General features: G+C 39.3%; 1 protein-coding gene across 2 annotated transcripts; it reads right to left on the reverse strand.

The window, feature by feature from the left end:
* Positions 1 to 320: 320 nt before the first annotated feature.
* Positions 321 to 25,658, reverse strand: LOC108773687 (protein unc-13 homolog B). Of its 2 annotated transcripts, XM_018539581.1 has the most exons (15): positions 25,424 to 25,658; positions 23,224 to 23,344; positions 20,216 to 20,322; positions 9,669 to 9,810; positions 8,469 to 8,915; positions 7,435 to 7,585; positions 5,503 to 6,237; positions 5,203 to 5,424; positions 4,669 to 5,121; positions 4,446 to 4,577; positions 4,115 to 4,340; positions 3,673 to 3,822; positions 2,563 to 2,667; positions 2,290 to 2,452; positions 321 to 2,196 (listed from the first exon to the last, which is right to left on the reverse strand). In XM_018539581.1, exons 1-15 carry the CDS (start codon positions 25,656 to 25,658, stop codon positions 1,899 to 1,901), a joined length of 3,687 nt encoding a protein of 1,228 aa, XP_018395083.1. In that variant the 3' UTR covers positions 321 to 1,898. The 2 variants fall into 2 exon arrangements, with proteins under 2 accessions (XP_018395083.1, XP_018395084.1); XM_018539582.1 differs by lacking the exon at positions 3,673 to 3,822.
* Between the last annotated feature and the right edge of the window lie 1,831 nt (positions 25,659 to 27,489).

Genomic DNA, 27,489 nt, shown 5'->3' on the forward strand with positions numbered 1-27,489 from the left:
AGACACGCTGAAGCTAGACGATAGTAGTAGTTGTACTATAATAATAATAGTCCAGTGCACCTCGTGTCGTATTCTGAAGTAGGCGTTGCCGTAAAAAACAGCGATTGCTAAAGAGGAATCAAAAGCTATGGTATAATTACTTGCGCGTGCTACAAGATTACAAGTAGCACTGTCGAAGTTTACGGATATTACTCGGATAGCTCGAATATTATCTAATTCACAATTTTGGTAGTATCTCAAAGTAACTGCAGGTCACACTCAAATAATACTCGAAGTATTCAGATATCCGAGTACTGACAGCACTAATTACAGGAGTGTAAAGTTCAATTTTGTAGGCTCGCTCGCTCGCCAATTCATAGAACGAGGATTTGCGTTTGCAACGTGTCGGGCCTGCCTCTGTTACGTTAATATGCGACTTCTGGAGGCACAACGCGTGTACATCTTCCGCTCGCAAACGGTCTGAAATAGTTACGCTGCTTTTGTGTAACTCTCGGAAGCTTTCGGGCGGATCTCGACATCATTCGCAACAGCATCAGCAACAGTCAGACTCTTACGATCATTTCTGGTATAATCTTACGAATAAGAACGTAATTTACAATTACAATGCCTTACTAACTTTTTTCTGTTTTTATTACTAACGGCACGCCGCTGCGTCACGTCACAGGGCGTGCCTATTTGGTCGTACGCAATGCTACATTTAAACTGTATATTTAGAAAAAACTTCTTCGTCTCAACAATGTTTTCACGTATCTACAGTAAACTCGTCCTCCCGAACAAACGGCCTAGAAACGACGCGGTCGTAAATTGCGCGCGTGTAAACGTATGTGTGAATGTGTATGTATGCGTGGCACGTAAACTTCGCGGTTTCATGTACGCATCGACTTCGTCCTGTGTCTCTAGCATATGCGGCCGCGTCGCGATCAAGGACCCATCACATGTGGACTCGCTTTTCGTCATCTTCCATTTCGAAGTCAGTCTTTCGGCGAACGGCGGCGCGTCCGATCGAGAGAGTTTTTGTCGCCTTCTGCGCGAAGCACCGTACTTACGAGTTCTTCGCGATGTTAATCTCTCGTCCTAGCTTACGTTACGAATATTATCAAATATATTGCGTACTGGCAGCACTGTTTTCACGTTTCACGTCTTTGTCTAGCGAACACTCTCTCCTTCGTATCTTCGTCTCCCTCTGCGTTACGCCTACGACACATCCACGAAGAAGAGTCCGATGTGTCTTATGTAAGTACCGGAGCCTCGTGGCCAGCTCCGCTTCCTCTGATTATTTTAGCTCTTTAAACGCAGGAGGGAGGAATCACCCTTTCTTCATTATTGTAATAGTACGCAGGATGAACGCCAAGTCATGCGGGGTTGACCTAGCTCGTCGTTCTATCTCGATTCTGTGGAAGATGATAATAGTTCCCGGTGCGTCGTCGCTGTCCAGGGACGGGGTTAAAACTTTGTGTGTTTGTGTATGTGTATGTGTGTGTGTGTGTGTGTGTGTGTGTATACATATGAGTCTCGTAAAAAAGGGAGAGGAATTACGCTCGACTGAACTCCACAGCGCGAGGAAAGATGGAGAGAAGAAACTTCGCGGTAAATCAAATCCCGTTGCTAGGATTGTCCCTTCCTAGGTCATGTGCCTCTCAGTGAAGAAGGGCGGAAGGGTTTGAGGCAATCGTTTTCGCCGGATAAATCGTGCGAATTACTCTCTCTCGCGGAATCGTGAAAGGTTTCGTTCGCTTGTGGCACCGAAGGCATCAAATGCTAACCCTCTTTGGACGGCCTCCTGCTTCTCTTCCTCCTTTTCTTTCTGCTCTTTTTTTCTTCTCCTCTTCGGGCTCTTTCCAAGCTCGAAGTACTCGAATCGCTTCGCTATCGGCTTATTAATATAATGTCGTATCTCCTCAAGTAGGATTCGGTAGCAGTGTCTCCTGCCTGATGTCGCTCTTCAGCTTAACGAACTCTTTGGCGATCTCGTCGTTGTTGCGTTGTGAGAGAATGCGTAAGATCGTCCAGCCGGTCTCGTCCATCTGGATACGCTTGCCGAGTGACAACCAACACGCGCAAGAACCCTCCTCGACGATGTCCTTAAGCTGCATCACCGCGACACCAACGAGTCTATCCTCCCTCGCGAAGCAGTAATCCTTCACGCAGATATGCAACTCGTAGAAGTCTAACTGTTGTTGCTCGTTACCGATCATGCTGAGAACGAAGATAAGGCAAAAGTTAAAGAAACTTTGTGTCTGCGAAGATGTTAGTGATTATTGATAAATAAAATTTTGCGTCGAAACTTACAAGTCAAAGCTCTCGTTGAATTGCGGCGACCAGTTATTACTCTTTGATTTCGTCGATTGTTTCCTCTTCTTGCCAGTAAGATGCGGTCCGATTAGATTCACCTCAACGTACGGTCTGAACATGCCTGACGCCAATTGCCATTTAAGATCGTTCGCGGCCACAACTAAAAAAGTAAAAGATTTTTTTTAAATTTAATTATCGGCAAATAAATTATCAATTAGCATTATTAACTATCACAGTTGTATAATTTTACAAATTTTATGATAATCATACCTTTGACGGTGACTTTCTGTTCTCCCGTTCCTGGATGTGTAAAGAGATCCACCTGGATGCTCACTTCGCCCACTGAACCCTCGTCCGAACCGGCGGTATCTGGAACTTGAAAAGTTCACAGTTAAAATTTATGCTCGAGTACGGAGGTCATAAAGCTAGAATGACATCTAGACACTACGCGGACTTCGTCTGATTCTATCTGAGATGCTATGATCTGAAACTAAGGCTAAGAGAATCTATTTTTTATTTCTATTTCTAGAGCAGATTACATGCTCTGATAATAGGCAGGTTAGGTATTTGTTGTCAGCGTAATTATCAGAGAAGACGAAGTCAGCCACTACGAAGTTTTCACGATTTAGTCACATAGTATGTGCCAAGAATTATAAATTTGCTGATTTTATTGGTTTTACATTTTAAAGAATTAATCTTTTTTTTTTTGTATTCGGAGAATTTTAGTCACACTCTCCAAAAATTTAGTGCGTATAATACAAGTGTCCATGGTGCAGACGATCGATCGATAGATCAATCAATCCGTGAATCCTTTCTTTAAGTGTTCGTTCCTTCAAGTGTTCGGAGGAATAATGTGACGCTAGATGAGTGTATCACGCGTTTATAAGGAGATCGTGTATGGTGATTTAATAGTTAAACAACACAAAGTTTTCTTGATATGTGTATGTGTCAGAAGCATTGTATTGGAAAGACTATGAGGCCAAAAGAGGCATTTTGCTGATCGATAAAGTTCTCAGTAGTAGCAGCAAGAGTGGCGGCAGTAGCAGCAGCGGCAGTGATAACAGCACAGCTTCCTAACATAGCTATCGTTGTCGAGACGTTTTTAAAACATTTGTCTTCTTTAGGAGTGTACAAAATTGACAAGAACACGAAGATTTAAAAGATATCGTATTGACGACTATTTCTTTGTATTTATTAAACCGCATTATTTTGATTTATTGTAAAATTGCTAGTTAAAAAATATATGGAAAAATTAAAAAGAAGATAAATTGCATCGAAAGAAACGTCTCGACGAAACGATCAAATAGTTCACTACGGCCTAAAAAGTCTCTCCGACACTTCCAGCGACCTTCTAAGTTCTAAGGTCTGTTCTGGTGATACCTTGTCGGCTCTCTCGACGAAGAGAGGGCTTGCTCTGGCGAAGGGGTTCCTCGAGGCTTTCCATACCCTCGGCTCCTTCCCCTTCGTCACCCCTCTCGCTGCTCATCGAACGCTGACGCTGACGTAGCGTTGATGCATCGTTCAGTGGCACTGTCCCGACAATTTTTATTACGTCGTAATGTGAGTGTAAATATGCACACACGCCGATATATACCGATTCCTCGCGCGATAATTGTAGGATGAAACGTGTAATGTGTGTCATTAAAATTAATATATCGCTTGTGTCTAATTAATTTATTTATATCCCTGATTAAGTAATTCATGTGTAACCTCGCTTTTATCGCGATTTTTGTTTAGCAAGAAACACATATAAAAATAATAGTTATTATATTTTTACACTTTATAAATTTTTAATAAGAATGATAAACTCGAAGCGACGTACCTTGATTGACTTGTGAAGTGACAAAGGTCTTGATGAGAGTGTCCGTTGTCTGCGTGTATAAGCTCAAAGCGTAACGGAGGCTCTGCAGTTCCGGGGACTTCTCCAGGAACGTCTTCTTCAAACCATTACCGCCGGCGTGGAAGTACTGTTTGATCGTGTCCAGAGCAACTTCGAGAACTGCGCACTGTTTCGGTGAAAGATTCTTCTCCACTTCCTTGGAGATATCCTGAATAAGTAAGAACGCTTATTCATGAGCAAATTTTCTTCAGAAATTTAAGTTATTTAATTTATTCAAATAATTTTTACGACTTGAATAGTGTATTTCTATTACCATAACTCCACTGAGAGCATTTTTAACATCAGGTTTCCCAGCCATATGGTTCTTAAACAGTTTCGACATATCTTCTATCTTGGCATTCGCAGCGAGATTCTTAGCGTTATCCGTCAGATTCTTGAACATCATCTAAAAAAACAAGAATTATAAATCATAATTCATGCCACTTAATAAAATTCTATCAATTTTTTTTTCAAAAAAATTTGATTATAATACGTACGTTCTTATCCGTCATAGGTGGTAAAACAACAGTCTTTTCTAAAATTCTCATGACTATCTTCCAAAGTTCTTTCAATAGTCTCTTCAGTACCGTTTTTTCGCACGATTCAGCATACAAAGATAGGCTACCGTCGAGCAGAACCATGAGCGGCCTCAGAACATCGTCGGCTTCTACGGTTACGTTGTTTCTTTGCGCCGGTTGCGATAGAGTTACTTGTCCTCCGCCTTTAATAGCCAATAAAAGGTCTCCTAACTCTTTAACAGAAACAGTTATTCGCGGTTCTAAACTGTTCGCAAATTGTATAGCCAAATCGTCTAAAGCTCCATTCAGTTGTTGTTGCAATTCCTTCAATATATTCGCCGCGTCCTCCTCTAGCTTGTCACCGCCCATCGACTCGAACATTTTTTCTAATTGCACCCGAAGTTGTTGAATGTTGTTCATTAGAATACACGCCTGTGGAATAAAACAATTTGTAGTAAAATCTACCAACAATTTAGCTCGAATTTTAGAAAATTGTTTCTTTTGAACACATACAATTCGTTCTTCCTTCAAATGGCTAGGGAATTCCTTCTTCACTATATCCGCATAAGCCAACAGGACTTTAACGATAGTCTTCGCGAATCTCTTCATGTATCTCTTCCAGATTTCCGGATCCGAACACTCCAGCCTCGATACTACATCGAAGCACTGCGTCAGTTGTGTGAAAATATCGACAACGGAGACACTGAAGAGCACATGTTCGCTGCTCTTTTGGAACTATAAAAAAGATTGAAGAATCATTAAAGAATGTTACTGTATCGAGATTCGTGGATAAAATAGTGATGTGTTACTTACGCCGTCTTTTTTATCTCTACTAAAGGCACCGTGGAGATATTCTAATGAGACGTCATCGTTCTCATTAAGCCATTGCATGACGAAGGGTTCGAACCAGGCCGGGTATTCTGGCACGGCGCCCTTATATGGCGGTACGTCCTTGACGTAGGTGGAGTGCAACCACTTAACTGTGAAGTGCAAATTCATATAGTCTGAGGATTTGCACAGTCTATGTTGCTCGTGCTCCTCCAGAGCGTACTTCATGTCCACCGCGAACAAGGACCATGTCGTGGCACACGACAGTTGACCGATGTTGAGTTCCTGAGGGAATTGATTTAACACGGGCGCATAGCTGTTCTTGTCCTCATCGTTCACCATGACTATCAGAGAAATCAGCTTGTGCCAGAATTTGAGCGAATCCAATCGCGGTCCATGGTCATCCATGTCTCGCGCGGCTTCGATCGGATCTACCTGGAACTCTCGATTGTACATCTCGAAACAGTTCTCGAAGAGGAACTGATAGGTCGATCGCAGGCATGCCTTCACACAATCCTTCACGACGGTACTGGCCCGTGGTGGGCTTGACAGTTCCTGAACTTTCATGCGGAAGAACGTAATGCTCGTCAGCAGATCCACAGTGCTCTTCAGATCCATCAGCTTCTCCTGGCTCGAGGCCGGAAAATTGTTTCTGTACATTGACAGGTCGATCCTGAGGGAGTTGTGCAGTTGATCCAGTAGCTTGACGAATTTTTCTTTCTACAATGAGAATCACTTATTTTAGCTTCTTTTATCAATACTGATATGCAGTAATAATAGTTACGGTTTTTTTTCCTACCTAAGGTTTTCTTTTTGAAGTCGATAAATAAGTCAATTTTCTTACCTTATTATGAGAATTTTTTACTAACATAATATCTGTATATTTCACTAAGAAACTTTTTCAAATCTTTTTTCTTTTAGTTTTTGAAAATTTTTAGACGTACTGAATTTCTTTTTAGTCAGAAAGTTTTGCTTAATATTTTCAAAGAGGAACATTATGCATAATTCAAGAACGTAAGAAACATACTTTCTCATATACATCAATTTTCTTCTAGAATTAAGAGATTTACGAATTTAAATTTCGAGCAAAATTTTGGTTCACATATCGTTCTCTGTTTTATGGGAACTGGCGAGAACGTCGATTCGTGTGGTGGTATGCGAAAAGAATTTCCATATTCTCCGCACGGCAGGAAAATCCATTCGCTCGGCCTTGTCGGTTAAACTACAGATGGTAGAAAAAGAGTGTGGTCGAAGAGAATCTTAATTAAAATCTTAATTAAGTAGCGTGTATAGGTCTTTTTACTATTTTTTTTCTTTCTTTCAAAAAGTGTGCTAAGGGGATAATAAAAAATGCAATCATAAACACGATGTGATCTTGTCATTCTTTAACATAGACATGGATTCGTAACTTTTAACAGGTTTTTGAGTTAAATACGAGTATTTTTCGTTTTATTGTTAGACTTTACAGCTCTTTGCAATCAACACGACGAAAAGTTAAGTTACTGATTCTTGCAAGAAATCCATTTTAATCCGTTAAATGACCGATTTGCCAAGATTTAAGCTTTATTCAAAGCTTCTCGGTAGAGAATTGGTTTAATCTCTCTCAAAAGTTTGCAAAGTAATTATTTAACCAACGTTATATATATTCGCGTCGGCTGATCCTTTTATTCTTGGTAACCCGGTGAAAACGGAATTGATAGAGAATCGGGTCGAAAAGTGCGTCCTTGTGCAAGTCAACGCGCAACCATCGAGGATATGAGAAGTAGCTCGGGGATAACGTATAGCGCTAGCTGACAGGAAATTGCACGAGTATTTCTCTCGCTTCTCTCGCCGTCGGTTTCCAGCATTCACCATCCCTCACTCTTCTACGCTTGAGGTGGAGATACCACGGCGCAATCTTCAACATCCGGCACTTACCCCGAAGTTACTGGCGGCGAATCTATCACTGGCCGACACGGCCGGACTGGCGGTCGTGTGGGCGTAGTACGCGTTTATGTTCGCCAGGAGAGTCGACATAACGGCCGGCACGCCTGGACACAGGTACTTGGTTGAGAGGCAGTGGAAGTGCCTGGAAAATACAAAATCGTATCGAAAAACCATTCGTCTTGATTCTTTCTATTGTTCAGAGTTATCGCGTCTTAATTTAATCTCAAATTTTATTGAGTGAATTTTTATTTAATCGTTTGAGAAGCTTTCTAGCAAAAAAATCTAAAAAAAAGTTTTATTTTCTAAGAGTTTCCGGGTAGCTGAATTTGTGTGTGTGTGCGCGCGCGCGTGCGCGCGTGGTGTGTGTGTGTGATATTCTAAGAATTTTTTAATTAAAAATTTAAATTTCAAAAAATAATCTGATTACAGTGAAATTTGGTTTTAAAAGGTTCCTAATACTGCTAAGTTTGAATGTAGTGTGTAGAAATGTCAAAGTTCAAAAGGTTAGTAACCTCTAGTGAAGAAGGATCTAATGGCACAGGACTCATAATCAGAGTTTGAAAGTTAGTTTGAAAATCAGTACTAACTATTTGTGTAGCACTAATGACTTTTAACTAAAACAAAACTATAAAAACTTAATGTTGTTTTGTAATAAAAAAAATTTTCTAAAAAGCTGAGTTTTATAATAACCAGATTTTTTGAACTTCTATTATATTCTATTATATGGATTCACCATTTTGAATTTTTATTTTTAATTTCAAAATAAAATAAAGTATATTTTATCAAAAATTAATAAAATTATTTTAAATTGCTTCATAAACCGAATTTCATAAAAATCAAACTAGCAATTTAAAAAATAAAAAATATGTTTAAACGGGCACGCCCGTCTGCAAAAGGTTAATTTCTATTTAATTTAATAAAGAGAATAAATTGCTTTTTGTAATATGTCAAAATTAGTAGCTTTTACATAACGACTTGGATTAACGGTTAATTACGAATGGATCATCGAAAGCCTCGACACTCACGTCATCGCCTGGTAGATGCTCTCGATGCCGTAACGCATGGCGAATTCATCGACGAGCTCTTCGCCAGGAGGATCGAAATAGACCTTCCAGGCGTCATCACCCTTCGCCTGAGGTAAGCTCACCATGCCGCCGTTCTCTTCGCACAGGCTGTGGAAGAGATTTTCGTGCAGACAGGTGTACTGTACGTGGTAAGGTGCCACTTTCTCCTCGCCCTTGATCTCGACACTGATATGTAGCCGAATAGCGCCCGACACTGCGCTCTTGTCTGTCCTCTTCTCCAGGTTGTACCAGACATCCATCTCGCCACTGAGAGTTCGGACCTCGATGATGGTCTGCCCAAGAAAGTCATCGCTCTCCCTCGTCAGTTTTTGCCTTAGCTTCGACTTCAGGTCGTTGTCCTCGTCCCACACTCGAACTTTGATTCGATCGGATGAATTGTGGCACTCACTGCGAACAAGAGTTTGTGGTTTTTACGACTATCGTAAATGCTTTAAATTGCATTCGTCTTGAAACTAAATTGAATTTCTTTTACCGCTTTTAAACGATCGTAACATTCGTAATAGTAAAATTAAATGTTTTTCAACACAATGCACAGAGAAACATGGTTTTATCTTATAAGACTAGTAAAAATATTTTGACTATTTTTGCCGAATTATGAAAAACTTTACTCTTGCCTGAAAGTAAAAATAACCTTACAGTGTGGTTATATAATCGCTCATTTAGCAGCTAGAAAAGTAGAGACGGAAGTAACGCCGTTACTTTTATCGTTATTTTCTATAATAACGATTTTGTTTATTTTTCAAAAATGACTTCTTCTCAATCTCAGCTTTTAGTTGGTTATCGTTACCGTCATAAAAAAAACTGCAGCGTCTTTGCTAAATTGTTATTATAGAAAGTAACAGTAAAAGTAACGATTTTCATCTCAAGAGAAAAGTAAATTTTACGTATAAGTGGACGCTTATGTTCCTATATGGATCCGAAAATTTCGTAAAATTTACTAAAATTCTAGAGCACATATATTTTACATTTTTCTGCATGTGAATAAGTAAACATGTAACGTATAAACGCAAACGTGTGTAAGTAAACGCAACAATTGACGTCATCGCTTGTGAAAACGGCAGAGAATTCATAGTCAAAATTGAATCGGAGAGAATTACGCATTCCGTTGGTGTAGTAGAGAAACTTATCAAAATTACTTACAAGTAGAACTTTTCGTGCCAAACTGGATTCAATTCTCGCGGCATGGTCCTCGTGCGTTTCTTTACTTTACCAACTTGGACCGTCACGTAGGGGTCGGATGTGCCGCTCTTATCTTTGGCGATTAATCCCTGAGCGCTGATCACTAAAGACGGGAGAAAAACAGAATTAGAAAACTGTCCATCGAGCTGAAATGCCTAATCTTGCGACGGGATGGTCTGGGGGCGAAAGATTTAATTCTGGAGAGCGTAAATTTCTGATCTTGCGGTGTACATAATTCGATTACAACAGGACAATACCGTCAAATGAAAACATTACCGGAGTTTGCCAGCTGGCCAGTATCCAAGAACGCGAATGCGAGGGTTAATCCAATAAAGCTAACAGAACCGGATATCCGACAGAACATATGTTCGCACCGCGCCGATGAAAAAAAAAAAAAATGCTTCGTGATTCCACTTTGTGAGCCCGTATTCCACTTTTAACCGCACGAATGCGTCGCAACGGAATGACGTACATCGAACAATTCTTGCGTACGATTTTTCTTCGTGCAATCGCGAATAAAGCGAGTGGGAAATAAAAGCGCGGCGTGGGATTTTGAATTCGCGACTCTATGCAGGATTTGAAGAAATCCATACGAAAAAGGCTGACTTAAATAGCACCGCCTTACCGACAAATCAGCTGGAATTAAAATCTAGCCTGCGGGTTCATCGCATCGTTCGATAGATCCATCCGAGCTGACAGGGCAGCTGGACGATCGACCACAAATGTGTGGTTACGAGTCTCGAAATCGAAGTCATGTGTTCATCACCGCACTCCCCGAAGCGATAAAAATTTTACTATCCTGTCCCGATTCTGATTTGGCAGTGTATGCGTATTTTATACATATCCTGCCTTGACGTTAGCCCGCATTTACGTTCCGACGGTTTCGCGTTTATTACTTATAGATACGATCCACGTCGTATCATTGATAGATAAGCTGTTCTATTTTGACAGCGACTGATAAGAACGACAACGTAAAGATCATATTTTTATTAATTTATTTTAATCATTAAATCTTATATACTTTCTACAATAAATCGTTATCTATAAAGCTTTAAATCTTAAACTGTAAGAAATTAACCACAATCATAATTGATTATTCTTCTCACATTCAACTGTAAAAGGTTAATATCTGATGATTTAAAATTTAAAAACTGAGGTAACAGCTTATTATAAAAAGCCCATTATTTAGAAAGAAATAAAAACTCGTTCTTTTTGTGCACGAACACGACAATGTACGAATCTACGAATTGTTTCAATATTTCGTCAAATCAATTCTTTTAGCGCTTATGGTTAATAGGCAGCAGACTATTTGGTTGAAAATCTTTTTGTGGACATTACGTATTCATCTATTCGCACGTGCGCGTCGACGGAATGAATAAATATGACTCAGTTTTATGTGAGAATTTAATTAAAAACAGGTAGTTTGAAAACAGGTAGCGAGTCCCGCAGGGCTTTTATCTCAAAATATTCCAGGAATTGAGAAGAGCTGATGCTTTCCCATTGTATCTTCTCCATTATTAAATCGCTCGGTACTTTTTGTACAACTTTTCAGATTTAAAACAATCGACTTTATTCCCGGAGGGTGAAAGAGACTTGCAGCGAATTTCAATTTTTAAACACGAAAGCTGTACGTCCACAAACGAATAATACATTAACAAAGTAGACAAGTACAGAGATGTGGAAGATCTTCCTTCCGCAAAATCAAAGTTACACATAATTATATTATACTTTGTGTGTGAGAAGACGCATGCAAAGGCTGAACATCCATCCGATTTGGACACTTGATATCCATTGTAGGCAGCCATCATAAAAGCGTGCAGAAGCTCGGCTTGGATCACATATATTATCATATAATAATGCACGTATATGGAGATATACGTATTACGTACACAATACATATAAACATATACGTTGGCACACAAAGGAAATATTTAAACATATAAATATATATATAGATATGTATATAGATGTGTATATACTTGTGCGTGTGTGGTATCACATATTAGACAACGTGCTTCGGTTTGGATCGACGGACAGACACACATGCCCATGCTACTAACTCTTTCTGATTCGCACCGCCGATTGCAGTGGGGACGATCGTCGACGCTTCCTGCCCTCGATGAATGTCGATTTCATACCTAATCTCATTAATCATGAAGTCATCGCCACAATCCACTTCGTGAGAGAGATGTCAAGAGTTTCGGCGCGTATAGGCACGTCTGTGTATTGTGCGTGTACGTGTGTGTATGCGCGTGTGTTAATTTGTGCAGCAGATTGCATTCTGCATCGCACACAACGTCTGTATACTCTTCATCTGAATATAAATGAGCGTTTCGCTTCATTAATTCGACAATTAATCCGATGCAAGAATATTATTCATCGATGATTGAGTCGGATTCGTAAATTTGTAGCATGTACTGATTTATATGCTGACTTTATTCGAGCTTATGTGGGAGGCATTTGAAATTGAAAAAGATACCGCGCAAACAATGCTCGGCAGAGAATACGCCGATTGAAATTGAGCACTTCATCGCAAATAAATCCATTACGAATAAAACAGATCTATCGAACGTCAAAAAATTAAACGGAACAATATACATGTCGTGAAAGTGAATGAGTTGCGCATGTTTTACATCGTCACATCCGGTATGATCCGTTATGATGGAACTCGACATTTGAGTTCCAAATACCAAAAGCAGCCGTAATATGAAGGATGCCTCGTTGATGCATCGCGTACGCGTGTAATTTCGAAAGTTAACATCGCATCGACTATTGCAACGATTGACCGATGCAGCATAAATATCGCCATTATTACCGGCATCGTGTAATTTGTTGTTTGCGTGTGCGTTACGAGGTTGATCGTTATCCGCGTATATTGATTCCACGTGTTAAGCCGCGTACTCCAATCTTGCGATCGAACACACTCGCACACGTTAATTTAACGCGTCAGGCTTGCAGTCGTATAAGCTCCATTCATTTTTAATTGATCACACTGCGGCGATGCATACACTGCGGCGATTATGCGCGGTGTCGCATTGGATATACTATATGCTTTATTTCTTTTTATTAACTTTATGACAAAAAGGGATTCCACTGGAATGATACTATCGTTCCTGCGTCTCTATTCTACGCTGAATTCTCCGGCGCAATCTGCAGTGATATCTCGTTAGATCGTAGTCATTTTAATTTGAACCCAGTGAGTCAAGAGATTTGATTACTGGAGCAGAAGAAGAAGCACCGACTGTTACCACTTCCCTTCCATCTCTTTCGCCAATTCGCACTCCCGTTTGGGCGCCCCTTATTTCCGTGATTCTCCTCCCTTATCCCATAGCGGTTAACCCGCTGAAGGTGCAGGAAATTAGGTTATTCTCAAAATCAAATATGGAGAAGATCAAGGAAGTAAAATCGGGATTCATTTCGCAAAGAAGAATTAAATAGCTCGATTCTGTTAGGAATTATTTTAGAAGGAAAATTGTGATTCATATCCAGAGACAGCGTGCACGTCTATTATAAAAGACGTTGCAAAGAGATCATAAAGACGCCTTTTGGGACATGTCTATAATAAAAAGATATGTATTATAGAGAAAAACAGGATTCCTCTTATTTAATCAGATTTATTCTCATCGGTAATATTTCAAATTGTAATTCGATATAAAGACATTTTCTAGACATTGCATATTGTTTGAGTTATTCACATCGATATCGTAAAATGGGGTTATTTTAGTTCATCGGAGTAACTCTTTACGGCTCAAATTAAAAAATTCCTTAAACAGCACACATATTCAAAATCAAAATATAAGACGTTTAAGACGTTGGTCTGAGCATTATTAAAATTTAAGCCAGTTGCTCCGATTTTGGGTCAAAGTTACCTTATTTTGCAATAATTAAAATTATTGCTTGAATGCTCCCACTAAGATTTATATGTAGGTTTCGTTGTGCAGATCGATATGGCATTGCATTTTTTTCCTCGATGTAATTCTTTATCAAGATGAAAGTCACAAGCAGAGCAGAAACGGTCAGCCAACGAACCAACCAGTCGGTACGTGGTTGACAACCGCGGCCGGCAGTTTCTTAGAGAAATAACTTCGCCCAGAAATTGTCTCAATTTTCTTCTGCTCCTTTTTTTGATTATCCGAACTCGTTTTCCGCGCCGAGAGTATATAAACACGCGAGGAAAGAAACGCTCATGACGGAGGAAATAAAAAGCTCAGAAAGAAAGAGACGCGCTGTCTAAAACAGACCATTCCGCCGATTTTATCCTTTTCTCTTCTTCTTTTTTTTTTATACTGCGTCCTATTTACTTATCTCCCGTTTTCAACGGGGTAACCGTAACCCTCCCTTTTTCATACCCCGTCTCGCTTTTTCCCTCGCTACTTCCGCTGTTAGTGGCGGACTAGGAAAGCGCTGGCTGCGGATACGTCGGCAGCTTTTGAAAGGCAAAAAAGTTTTGTGTTACAACTCGCCGTATTCTCTGCTTATCGACTTTTCCTCGTCGGAGCACGTTCCGCAGCGCGAATGCTGTTCAACCTCCTTTATCTTTCCAGTTGATCGTAAATAATAAAGTACCTCTTAGTGTTCTTCCGTCTCTTGCATTACGTTAAGTGCATAAAATGTAGTTTTTACAAAATTTCACGTCATTCAAAATTCATCATGCGTTCTGCGTCTACAATACCTTAACAGTTAGAGCTTTTTATGCAGCTTCGATTAATACGAAGTAAAAAGAAAAACGATACATTACAGCTTGTTATCGTTCCATTATTGAAGTGTTAAATATATATGAGCGATGATAAGAAATACGAAACGATCCTGAGCGCGCTCAAGCGAAACGTTAAGGCTTCCTTTGGGAGCCTCGGTGAGCTTCGGTTATTTAAGACGACCGAGACTGCCAAGGAAATTTCTCCGCGTGTAAGATTCTCGTTACTCGGGTGCGCGAATTCCTGCAATGGGAGCACTGCTGCAGGCGCACCTTGAGGCGTATCTTCCATTTGCGGATTTCACTATCGGCAGTAGCCTTAGGAGCGATGAAAGAAAGCAAATCGAATCCCAATGGATTTTTCTCCGACGAAGTTCTCTTAGCTCCTCGCGTTTTCGGCGCGTTCCCAACGTATCTTCGACATCCCCGACCGCATTTCGACTGTTTCTTACTATTGGCTACGATCCATATTGATTAGGATACGTTAGCATTCTTTCTCTTGCTTCCCATATAACATTTCGCATACTTAAAATATTACAGAGACGTGCTGCGAATTGGTGGAATTTTCGCGACAAAGCTACATTACACCGACGAGAATTCCGCAGAGTCTTTTCTGATTAATGGGATACACTTGTCCAATTGTGTTGTTTTATGCAATTTCTGAGAATATAAGAAATGTATCTAGTCATATATACATGACGTGAATGGGCTGCGGAGGCTGAGCGTAGCTATTACTACGCTTGTCTGTACGTTGAACTATCGATCTTTGCGAGGAGAAGCGCATACGTATGCAGCTTGCACCGCTCCCGTCTGCCACCATCATTCGCGGCCGTAGCACTACGATTGCAATTTTGATCGACGAAATTTTCTATGACATACGCTACCTGTAATGCCGTGTAAAGTTATACGGTCCACACGCTTATCATTTTTATTGGCATCTAGGCGTTGTAGCAGCACCAGCAGAATCTTGATAAAAATCGTAAAAAATAAAAGTCGTCGCTATAAACGACAAACGACTGCGTGGTTGAGAGAATTCTGGCTATTCTCGCATAAATGGCGCATAAATGGCATAATTCACCGACGATTCGACAGGTTACTCTGCAACCATCGACATTCCCCGGTAGCTCATACGGATCCGGATTACATTAAAATCCCTTCGTTGAAACGACGATGTCGTCGTAGCGCTTTTCCGTCGACCGGTGAAACTTTATAAATTGCTTTAGTTTTCATTGTAACAACAGGAATGCGAGACGAGAATAGCAATATATATCGTCCAACTTTAATATATTTCGGAACTTCACGCAAGAATGAACAGCAACGGCGGGAGATTCAGCAACGTCGCTCGATCGATCCTCGGGGTTTGACTTCGGGTGCCGGACGAAGTGCATCGATCGCACAATGTGCATGCCCCGCTGGTGCAATTGGAATGCGAGAACTCGACTGCGGAGTACGCGGCACAACGCAAAGTATACCTCATATATCACGCGCCGTTGCTTATTAACCCGATGGTGCTCTGTGTGATGTAGATCTTTTCGTGTTTGCTTTGAATCGCGAGAGCCGTGTGCGCGCGGGAATACGGTGATTGAAAAATCGAGATTTGTGTACGAGAGAAAGATATGTGCTTATATTGAGAAGGGCGTGCGCGCGCGCGCACACAAGATCTGCTCTTGATTACGGATTGTCGGATGAATTCGTAGCCTGTCTGCTGCCGCGCAAGGCAAAGTTCCGAACTCATCAGAGAATCTGTAAGCGACAGAAATTATGCTGTCGTGACGTACGCCCTGTATCACAGTGATTTTGAAACTTTGCTCTCGTGACTTGGTGAGAGAAGATAATATTACGATGAAAAATATAACTAGTGATCTTTATAGCCGCGTAGAGAATTTTAAAAAGTTTTCGTGTGATCGTATATTTCAAGCGTGTGTGTACGTGATTACAGAACTGATTGGTGGTTCATTATCGAGATTGTGGTGAAGGATCATTTAAAAGGATTTCTAAAGGTATCAGTATCGTCACCTGTAATGGCGATCTTGCAGGACCACTTGCTGGTACCCTCAAGGACGATCTGTTCGGCCTGCTCGAGGCTGTCTATGTGCGTGTCCGGGTCGACTGAAAACGTCGTGCTGAAAAGAAGACAATGTCGTCGTCATCGGTTCGTCCTTCGACAACCTCTCGTATCCTTTTCCTTTTATTGTCAATCGACACTCTTTTAGAGATTCCTCGAGGAACAGAATCCTCTCGAGACAGCAGCGCTTCGAGGCGACCAGGAAGTGTACGTCTTACGGAGGCCACCGAAGGACGCGGGATCGTCGCGAGGCGGAAAATCGTCCAAAATCATTCAACATCATCCAGCAGCAGCGATATATTCAACAGCTCAGCTATGCTAGCAAAATTACATTCGCGCAGCCAGGGTATTTTTCCGAGATTAGCCTGTGTGTGTGTGTGTGTGTGTGTGTGTGTACCTCGGCACTTCTGTATGTGTGTCTCGTGTAAAAGCAAAGCGAGACGTGTGTTTCAGATCCGCGCCTCAATATAAGATGGATTAGTTCTGTTCGCTGGTCGAAGTTTTTATCCATGTGGATTTTCTGTGCGAGAGAATTTCGCAAATTTTGCTCGAGTCGAGCATACGGAATTTAACGGATGAATATGGATGATGGGTGTCAATCGGGAAGGCAGGTCTACTTGAATCTCGAATTATAACTTAACCGCAAGCAACGCGATTAATTTTATTTGAAAAAAGGAACGATCAGATTGACGCTTAGGTGTGGCGAAATAATAAATGGTTTTCCGAAGTCGAAAAGAACGAGAGTCGTGTTGAACACGACGCGTTTCGTACGGTGGAATGCCGTATCAAGTTTCAGCGAAGTTTCATATACCAAGTACGGGGAAGTATGCACAAGAAGACCAATCGATCACACGCGCCTTGCTGTATCGAGCGCATTGCCACCTGTTAATCTTCAGCCGTTGTAGAATTAGCGCTGTTTTATGCAGGAAACTGTTCTGTAAAGGCACGTCCATCAGCCAGGAATAAGAAAACTTGTTGCTCAACTTGCATGGCCCATCGCCAACACGAGACTTCCATTGATCTCTCAGTTATGATAATCGTTTCACGAAGATGATCAACGATAGGAACAGCTTTTTAAACGATCGATTACTTGATTAAATTTCTACTTGTCTATATTAACTTGGGAAAATCTAATTTTCTTTTTCTTCATCGAGCAAGAATTATAAGTATCCGTTATTCGTGATCGAAAGTTTAATATGTCTATCGAGTTAAAAATTGTTTAAAAATTATAAAAATTAAGGTCTGCAGTCGTATTTTTTAAACGATTTAGAGAAGCCTGAGATAACTTAATTTTCTTAAGAGTAAATGTTTTATTCAAAGGAAGAGAGAATAATAAAACGAAATTTTAAGTTATGACCATCCATCAACGCTGTTGAATTATTCTCGATAAAAAATACTAAGTATATCAAGAGACACGGTAGTGTCTCGCGCCAAGTATTGTGAGAAGTGTATGCTTTACATTTTTACCATCCCTGCCGACATGACAAGACAACGATTTGGAGAAGAAAGGTTTCATCTTTCTTTTGAACCGAAACCACAATAGTCCTGGGGGTGTGTCATCGTGCGAAATGAAGACGGCGAGTACAAAGAATGTGGAATGTGCGCGTGAAATATTTCGGTCAGGGTGCTTTTTCCTCAATATCGCGTGTTTCTTCCGCACGTGTTTTCCAGCGACACATATCTCACATGGAAATTATCCGCGCATGGGAGAGAAATCGATAAGCGCGACACGTGTGGTTTGTTTACGAGAAGTGAATAAACGATGCAGACTAACTTGAGTGTTTCTATAAAAGGGACGTAACTTCATAAAACCACTTTCAAACAAAGATAAGTATTTTACGCGACATATTTCTCCTGCATGTCTGACAAACTTTATCGTCTATAAATTTCATAGCACTAATTTATTTATCGAGATAAAGAGGTGAGAAAGACGAAAAAATATTTATCTATCCTTCAACACGTATGTTTTTGTAATAAATTGCATTAAACACAAACTATCGAGCTAATCCGATATCTATCCGAGACGAGTTCATTTTCCTTATCATCGACACGCGAGACCTATTTCTGCTACAGGCTCGAACGAGGAGCTAAGCTGACACGTGCGATCGGAGCGATGATCGATGCTCGTGACGTCTAACTCTCATCTCCGCAGCGAAACGCAACGGGAAAGAGAACATGCCCTGGATATATCGAAGATTACAGGTGGTCGGTAGATTGCTTTCGATAGACGTCGCTGTGGTATTGGCCTATCGGTCAGGGACTCGCGATCATGGAAGCTCGATGGCTATAGTCGGGCCGAGTTTACCTTAGACAATAGCAACGGCACATACTTGCAGCCACAACAAGTTGCCACGTGACCTTAATGGACTTTCGATTAAATTCTCTTGGAGGAGAGAAGCATTGCGTGATGCCTGACCAGTGTGGTCGTATGACGCGACGCGCGGGGAGTATGTACATATATAAGTTCACTGTGGAAACTCATACATCTTCGTATCGATGCATAAACAGAGCGACATACAAATGGAATTTCGAATCAGAAGCGCGTGTACCTGCGGTGATTTTCACTAACGAGAAATAACGGGCGGTTCAAGATGCGTTTCAAGAATTTCCGGAAATAAGTACTTCACCGAACGATGGTAATTGGGGTGTTGTTTCTGGAGGAACTCGTTCGGGCCGACTACGAGAGATTTCATTTCGCCGATGGAATACGAAACTCCACTCGTTTTCTGGAAAAGAGGCTATTGCAAATAGCGCGTTGAGCGTGCGAACGAGGAGAGAACTGTCTGCAAACTCGATTTCATGGATCTCGTTGAAGCGGATTGGTTGCCACAGGAGCAGCTGGGATTGGCGTGAAATTGGAACGAAGGGAAGTACCGTTGGGGGTAAAAAAAAAAAAGGGAAAACATTGATAGGGAGGCGAATACCGAGTAATGTCCAATTAAACGGTGTTGTACACTAACGGTCAGCAGCACGCGTACTGTCACATCCAGCGGACAAACGTAAGATCATAAAAAAACGCCAGCACATACACGTAAAAACAGCAGCATAGCATACACGCGCACACGTACAGTAATCTGCATTGGTCGGATGTGGCAATAGTTACAAGGGTATGTAAGTCAAGGTGTTTCCGAGGAGGGAATGGAAATAGCTCGTCCATTGTGAAAGTATAATGCTCGTAACAAAGTTGTTGGATATAAAATACACTGAGCTTATGAGAAAGTTAAAGAAAAAGGGAAAATTACGGATAAAGCTAAGTTTCAGATTACAATTTGTAGTTCAAACGTGAGATCGTTCCCTTTAAATGAACCACATTATCGCACGATGGTCGAACAGTTTCCGGGATTACACATAGGAGTGGAATTACACGTAAAATGATATTTGTTACAATATCGGTACAATCATGGCACAATCAATACAATACAGCCACACGCGCGGCAGCCACCAAGAGCCAGTTATTACCGTCAGATCTAGGTGTAATGGCAATAATAATAACAATAATAATAAGAGGAAGAAGAAGTAATCAAAGTATAATCTTGTGCGTACACGCATTATGTACATATAGGCAAAATATATGGGGACAACGGTGACTCGTACTGTATATACAGGTCAAAATATATATATAGGCATACGCAGCACACATATGTATCATGTATCGGGACGAACATTATACTGATGACACGCTCATTGCGTGGGATACGGAGAGTGCACAAGACCAGTTTAGGAATCGGCGAGCACGAACTGGCCACAAACCTGTAATAGCGATCTTCGCCGACCATTTGCTGGTACCGTCCAAAACCGACTGCTCCACCGCCATCATGTGACCCAAGTGCGCCTTTTCGTCGACCCCGAAGACTGACCTAAACTCCGACGAGACTCTCTTTCACATAAGCTGTGCCAACGGCCACGATCTCGTCTGTTTCTCTCATTGTGAAATATAACGTTGTTTCGAGATTGCCTTTATCTAAAGTAGTTCTTTTGCCGCGAATTCTCAAGGAAAGATTATTTCGTTTTGCGAAATATTATTAGTCCGTAGGAATTTAAAAAAAGGGAACAAATATTTAAGATAACACGAATAAAATTTCAAACGGTATATGAATTTAGTCATCCTCTTTCACAGTCCGGAAAACTGTGCTCGCTTTTAGTTAGCATTTCGTGAAACAGAACACGTTACAGGATTATTACCTGCAGCAAATCGCTACGTGATAGCTTGAGAATTCTCTTTGTAAGATCAATTGCAGTTTGCTTAGACTGCTCCATTTCTTGCTAAATTTTTCCAATATTCTGAATAAAAGAAAAACAGCAGTAAATCGAGCGTTTTGGCAATGGACAATTTTAATACGCGTGCGGAACAAAAGAGTCTTCTAATTAAAACTGCCGTTCATCAATCAAATCGCTAACGAGAACGATGAATTGCTCGTTCGTGATTATATCGTTCAAAGAAGACGAGATCGGGCCTGTGACGGTGAAAATTCCGCTTTAATTTTATCAATTCTTCCTTACAATTTTCTTTGCTTATCACTGTCGCCACTGCATCGCTGTATCAGTCTACGCGTTTCATTTAATTATGGATTAATTCCAGTCTATTGCCGCTGGGTACAAGCAGTTTTAATTGACAACTAATTATTATCGCCTAGGATATTAAATTAATTTTCAGTAATACATATAACGATTGCGGACATAACATTCTGCGTTGCAGTATTTCTTGCGGAAGCGACCAGACCTGCTGCTTTTCCTGGCACGTAATATAACGATCGCTGCAGCTGTTCCGCACTAATTTCGCTCGTGCTAATTACTGACAAGTTAAATTACTAATGCTTGCTAATGCTCGACAGAAACGAGAAAAATATCTGTTAGTATTAATGAACATTGATCAATTCGCGTTTACTAATAAGTTTATAATGTCTGCTACATTTATTTTTTTTACATCATGTTTTTACGTTGAGTTGATTAAAAATAGTTTGAAAAAAAAAACACAATATTCTGTTTTAAAATAATTATTTCGCAGATAATTATAAATTGTATAAATATAGTTTAAGGTTATATACCTAAAAGAAATTTTATACTATGCTAATTACATAAACTAATTGTATCAACCAATTTATTGGCATTTATTTAGGTCTCTTGTAATGCAGATCGCGCAAGCAATATTAATTAACATTGATTTTCATTAGCCAACAGCCTACCGAGCTGGCTTTTGTCGCGATAGCTTTTACAAAACCATACTCTATGTCGCGCCATCGATATTTATAATCGTCGTGATAACAAGCCAATACTCGGGTAATAAGATTGAAATGCGGCGCGGGTAACGGAGATATCTCGAATAGCTCGACGCTTAATTAATTATGGCAGATATGCGACGGATTGACGCAAGGTGCGCAAATGCGATTAGACGGTTATTGTAACGATGCTGACGTGCCTAAGCCGCGTGCGTTATCCATTTATCATTTACCACAAATAGGTCGGTTTTGGTATCTCAAAACAATTGCTCGACGTGCGATCCCGTTATATTTTCGCATATAAATAAAACAGAATTTATTTAAATAAATATATTTAATATTTAATCAGCAATATTATCGGGTTATAAAATTAAATTTTAAATAACACTCAAAAGATTTACGTTTCACGATCTTTCAGTATAATTAGAGAGTTTGAACTAGAATAATATCATGAATATATGCACGTTGTAGTTTATGTCAATGTCGATTATATTGATTGGACAATATTAATTTGTGAGATTATTTCATTCTGACAGCTTATTTGATTGCATAACAATAATACATTTATTGAATGTTTTGCCTTCCCGTTAAATCGATAATATTATAGGGAAATTATTATAACTGAAAATACTGAAATGAATTATTATACTAAAATAGTTGCGTAATCGTTACTTAATTTTCCTTGGCTATTTTTGTTTCTATCTCTCAATTTATTTAATAAATGTACAAATTACTAATATATATAAATATAATTTATCTACAAATGAATTATCTACAAATGTTTTTTTCACTGGAAGACTATCGATTATATATTTGTTGTAAGTTTTGAATAGGAAGACCATCGATTACACGTCTGCAGTAACGAAATACCCAGCGCGATGTAAAATACACAAATTCTCCAAGAATTCTAACAAGAAGATAACTTCAAAGTCTGAAACGCGAATCGTGTTTGCCGCGTTTATTGTAAGGCATTACTCACGAACATTCACACAATGTGCTATCCCTAGAGGTGTGTAGTGATGCATTAATATTCGTCCAAACGATGTTTATACGGCCTTTAACGGTTTCCTATGTTTGAGTTTGTGAAATACAATAGATCTGGCTCGCTGTGGCGATTTATTCGCGGAACCATTTATTGTACAATCCGCAAAGCAAAGACCGAGTCCCGGGTGAAACGGAAAAAGGGATTCAAACGGGTTGTTACGGCAACTAATTAATTCACGGCTTTTTATCTACAGTTAAAAGAAAAACGCCGTTGCTTCACAGCAATCACAGGTGACATTGAATTATTTTCTTTATGAAATTTTTATACAAAGCGCAACGAATAAGCCATTGAGGCTGCTGATGGTGGATTTACTGATCCAAAAATAGCGAGCAGTGGTGACAGAAAAATCGTTAAATCGCATCGATACATCGATCGACGCTATTTCTCCTCGAACCGAACTGTTATTGATTTACAGTACGGTTGTCGTTGGATTGACTTCTGCTGCGAGGAAAAGAAGAAAAGAAAAAGAAACAAGCGCGCAGTAAGCGGATACTTACCGAATCAGTTCAAAGATCTCCGGCTTTTCTTGTTCCCTTTGCTTCATTCTCTCCTTCATCGCTGTGATTATGGTATTCGCTTTATCCTCAGCGCCATGCTTTGAGCTCTTTTCAGCCGCCCCTGTAAAATTGATGGAATCATTAAATAACATATTAACAAACATGTATATATTCGAAATTTACACATAATCAGTTAGTTGGGTTCTCATTAGAGATGTATTACTGAAATTTATGGTCAAATCCGGTTGATTCACAAATTAATTCTCAATCTTCTCAATGTCGCTCCGGTGTCGATAAAACGCTTTTATCTCCAGTAAAAAAAAAAAGATTAGAGTAGCGTGTTTTACACGCAAAGAAGATTTATTACGCAATTCTCGGTACGGATACCGCACTGTTTTTCAATGCAACAACTGATAAAACGCTTACAAAAAAAATATATACGATTTTTTTCCGAGTTAGAATCCCGTGAAAATCATGATTCGTATCATGGGCAGTGATTGAATACCAGTTTTTTTTTTAGTATCATCCGAACATTATACTAATAATACCATTGGCATAACGGTCGATATTGCGTTTCGCAAAATTATATACAAATTGGAAAATATGGCGCGTAGAGATCGTGATAGATGATCATGTATTCTGCGCGTTACACAATAGACGTCAATTTTGATTATATATAATCGGACATCAGACACGTTAGATGCAAGAACGATATCGTGGTAGCGAAACATTTCGTATGCAATCTAATACGCCGTGTCAGGCACATTTCGCATTTTACACCAAGGTATGTATCGAAGCAACTTTCCTGAACTATCGATATTGGCTATTTTAATTATTACCGGAAATCCTGTCGTATAACCAGATAGGAGTGTAGAAAAGGAAAGGGAAATCTGAAAGGATAAGCGATAGCAAAGGACGTAACACGAAACACCCGGTACATAGAAATTACAACGGATAGTGGTGGATGAGAGAGAATTAATTGAGAACGGAATTACGGGGCAAACTGTCGTGCGGCGAGTCGGAGGCGGAGAGACTGTAAATTAATCGTGGACTGTCCGATCAAGGAAAGAAACTTTATCGAGGACAGAGTAAGAGTAGAAGGGAAGAGGTTGGGAATCATTAGTCTGGGAGCGCTAGTACGAATCGATAGCGAATGGTATCCAGACGAAAAGGACACCTATAGAGAAACGCGAAGATCACCGGAATCAAATTGAAAGTCTGATAGACGGGCCGACGTTAAAAGTGTCATTACTTCCTGATTTCCGGACATTGGAGATTGGTTTATAAAATCTGTCACGTCATTGCGGATACTTTTATCAAGCCAAAATACGAAATGGCCTCGTAAACGTATTGCGCCTATATAAAAATTGATTTTTCCGCAAGACACTCAATCCGTGGAATTCAATTGTGCGATTTAACAATCGCTCGTTTATCAATAATCTTTCGATTATTCCGTTACAAATCGATTTTGTATGAAATACGAGAGTAATATCCGTTTATTGACAAGACACCGGTCGATGATGAAAATAGCACTGCGTGATTGCAAGAAACAATAAACGGAGTCTTATAGAGCAATTATAATAATTAAATTGCGTAAGTATAGCAAAAACAAAAAATTGTAATTTATATAGGTATATATATCTGTTCAGAAATATCAGTCACTCTTTGTTTTACGAAACTTCTCGATTTCGCTTAATTTCTGTTATCTCGTCGAGGGACAATTGATTTTATTACTGCCTAGTTAATAAATAAGTCCAAAGTTTTTAATTACATGCCTGAAAAAGGAAAAATTATGTGCCTCGGGATTTCCAAGTCTTCCACATACATTTATACAATAGCTTCAAATTCATTACTGTATGAAAATGTAATTTATAAATTTCGTTTAAAATTTATTATTAATTAATGTTAACATTGAAAAAGAATTTAATAAATTTTAATAAATATTTATTAACTAAACGTTTACTTGCAGCAAAACAATAAATGTGTGTACCAATAAAAGGAAGGCACTTGAATTAATAATTTTTTTACAAAATAAATATCGGTTCACTTTAGTAAATAATTAGTTGGTACTATTCAAACAAATATTTATTAAAATTTAGTAAATTCTTTTTCAGTAACCGAAATGAAATATAACCTTTGTGATAAATATATTTCATAGGTACAAAAATCGCGCTTGAAAATCAAAATATAAATTACTTACTCTGCAAGCAATCGGCGTTCAAAAGGTCCTTGCACTTTTCGTGACACTTGACACCGCACTCCATACATCGCACTCCTTGTCGAGCGATGCCCCAGAGAAGGCCTTCGCATTCGTAGCAGTACGTCGGCGACGTGGCCGTCCAGGTGACAAAATTGTGAGGAGTGGTTGATGAGATAGGATAGATCATCGCTTGCAGAGTTTTCTTGTACACGTGCATCTTCTGTGGGTGTTTCATTATGCGATTGCATCGCCATTACATTAAAGAAAGAGGGAAAGGTAAGAGGCAATGGGCGGTTTATGCAAATATTCGTTTCTCTACTTTGGTTCTTCATTCGTAATGGTTATGACTTTTGAGGGCTCTGGATGGTTCGTTGGACATTATCGTGAATTACTAATCTTTTGGTAGTCGATGTTTTCTGACAAGTCAAAATTTCCAATATTATACGGAAAGAATGATTTTGCTAAAATATATAACAAAATTAGGTAGGTATAGGTTCGAAAATAATTTTGTTAAACCATCAGAATATATAATTATGTAGAACGTACAAGCTAATTGCATGTCAAAACTTTGCAGCATTACCCATTGTGCTCGAATGACCTACATAATTATTTTGCTATTCAACAAAATTATTTTAATGTTAATTAAAATAGTTTAATTATTTAAATTTAAAAATTCAAATCTGTATTTAGCTAAATTTTTTAATATTTTAACAAAATCATTCTTTCCATTCAAGCTATGATGTATTTTAAATCGTTTATTAAATTTCAGATAATGTTTTACAAACGTTCTGTTTATCGCAAATATATAGAAAAGAAGTACTTTGAATTCCCGGACGTTTACAGCATATGATGAAATGACCGCTGAATTTCCATTAACGTAATATAAAATTCTATTACCTGCGTATGAACAATCAATCGAGCAATTGTGTAATAAAATTGTATCAGATATAATTATATTATCGAGGCTATTTCTGTGTAATTGAAGAAATAAAACAGCTTTATCACGACCTTATTTTAAGAAAGCCACTCTTTTAATTTATTACTTCGCGTTACTCTTATCGATCTTTTAAGGTACATTTCCTTTAATGTAAAATTTGCGTTTTAAATTATAAACGGAATACCGAAGGATTAGCATTTTGATTTTGTCCATTTCGATCTTTCTCGCAAAAACTCTATCATGGATTCAGTTATTAATCGGAGGGCCTTTGTGGGTTCTAGTTACATAATCATGTGCACGCAAACCATATGCAGACATGGGTTTCACAAAGGAAAGCCTGCTATGGTTCCAATAAAAGCGAATTGGATATGCTAGTAACTGTTTTAGGTTCCTACTTGCTCGTGACTCTCGAAAACAAAATGACTCTCATCGTTCGGCTTTAGATTTTCAAGAACATCTCTCCTATTGGTTCTCTTCTGGATATCTTTTCTATGCTTGTGAGATAGGATTACATAGGAGAGCTTCACGAGCGTACGCGAGCTTCTCGGTCTTAAGGAGATCATCACATTTCATATCATACATCTAGAATTTTCGCGCTTCACCTCGTTTTGCGCGATTTTTTAAAAATATTTTTTTTTTTAAAGTAGTACCTGTAGTACGTGAAGAAGTTTCAGAGCAAGTGATATTTTCTATATATATATGGTATATCGTTAGACTTTTCTGGCGATATCTTTAGACTATCTAGCGAAAGGACGAGGGTGTAAAAGCATCGATCGGCTAAGCACTATGGTACTAACGTGTGAACTCGAGATGTTCCTCGATGCATGAATTTTTCAAAATCCATATATCTTCATTCCAACGTAAGAATGTATATAAGCGACTGACTGAGTTACCTTTCAATACATTACCTCGATATTCTAAGGATCATCGGAAATGTCAAAAGAACTTTTCCATTCGAATATTTTAACAAAAGCACTCTGCGGACTTAAATCTTACGTCTAATGCTAACAAAGTGTGCAATACAAATTTTAACCCGCATTAACTTATTACACGCGTAACGTTTTTCGAGGTGCTTCAGGACGTATAAATTACATATCTGAGAAAGACATCGATATATCTCGTTATCGAA

The sequence above is a fragment of the Cyphomyrmex costatus genome, unplaced genomic scaffold (assembly GCF_001594065.2).
Source record: "Cyphomyrmex costatus isolate MS0001 unplaced genomic scaffold, Ccosl1.0 scaffold216, whole genome shotgun sequence".
Taxonomy (NCBI): domain Eukaryota; kingdom Metazoa; phylum Arthropoda; class Insecta; order Hymenoptera; family Formicidae; genus Cyphomyrmex; species Cyphomyrmex costatus.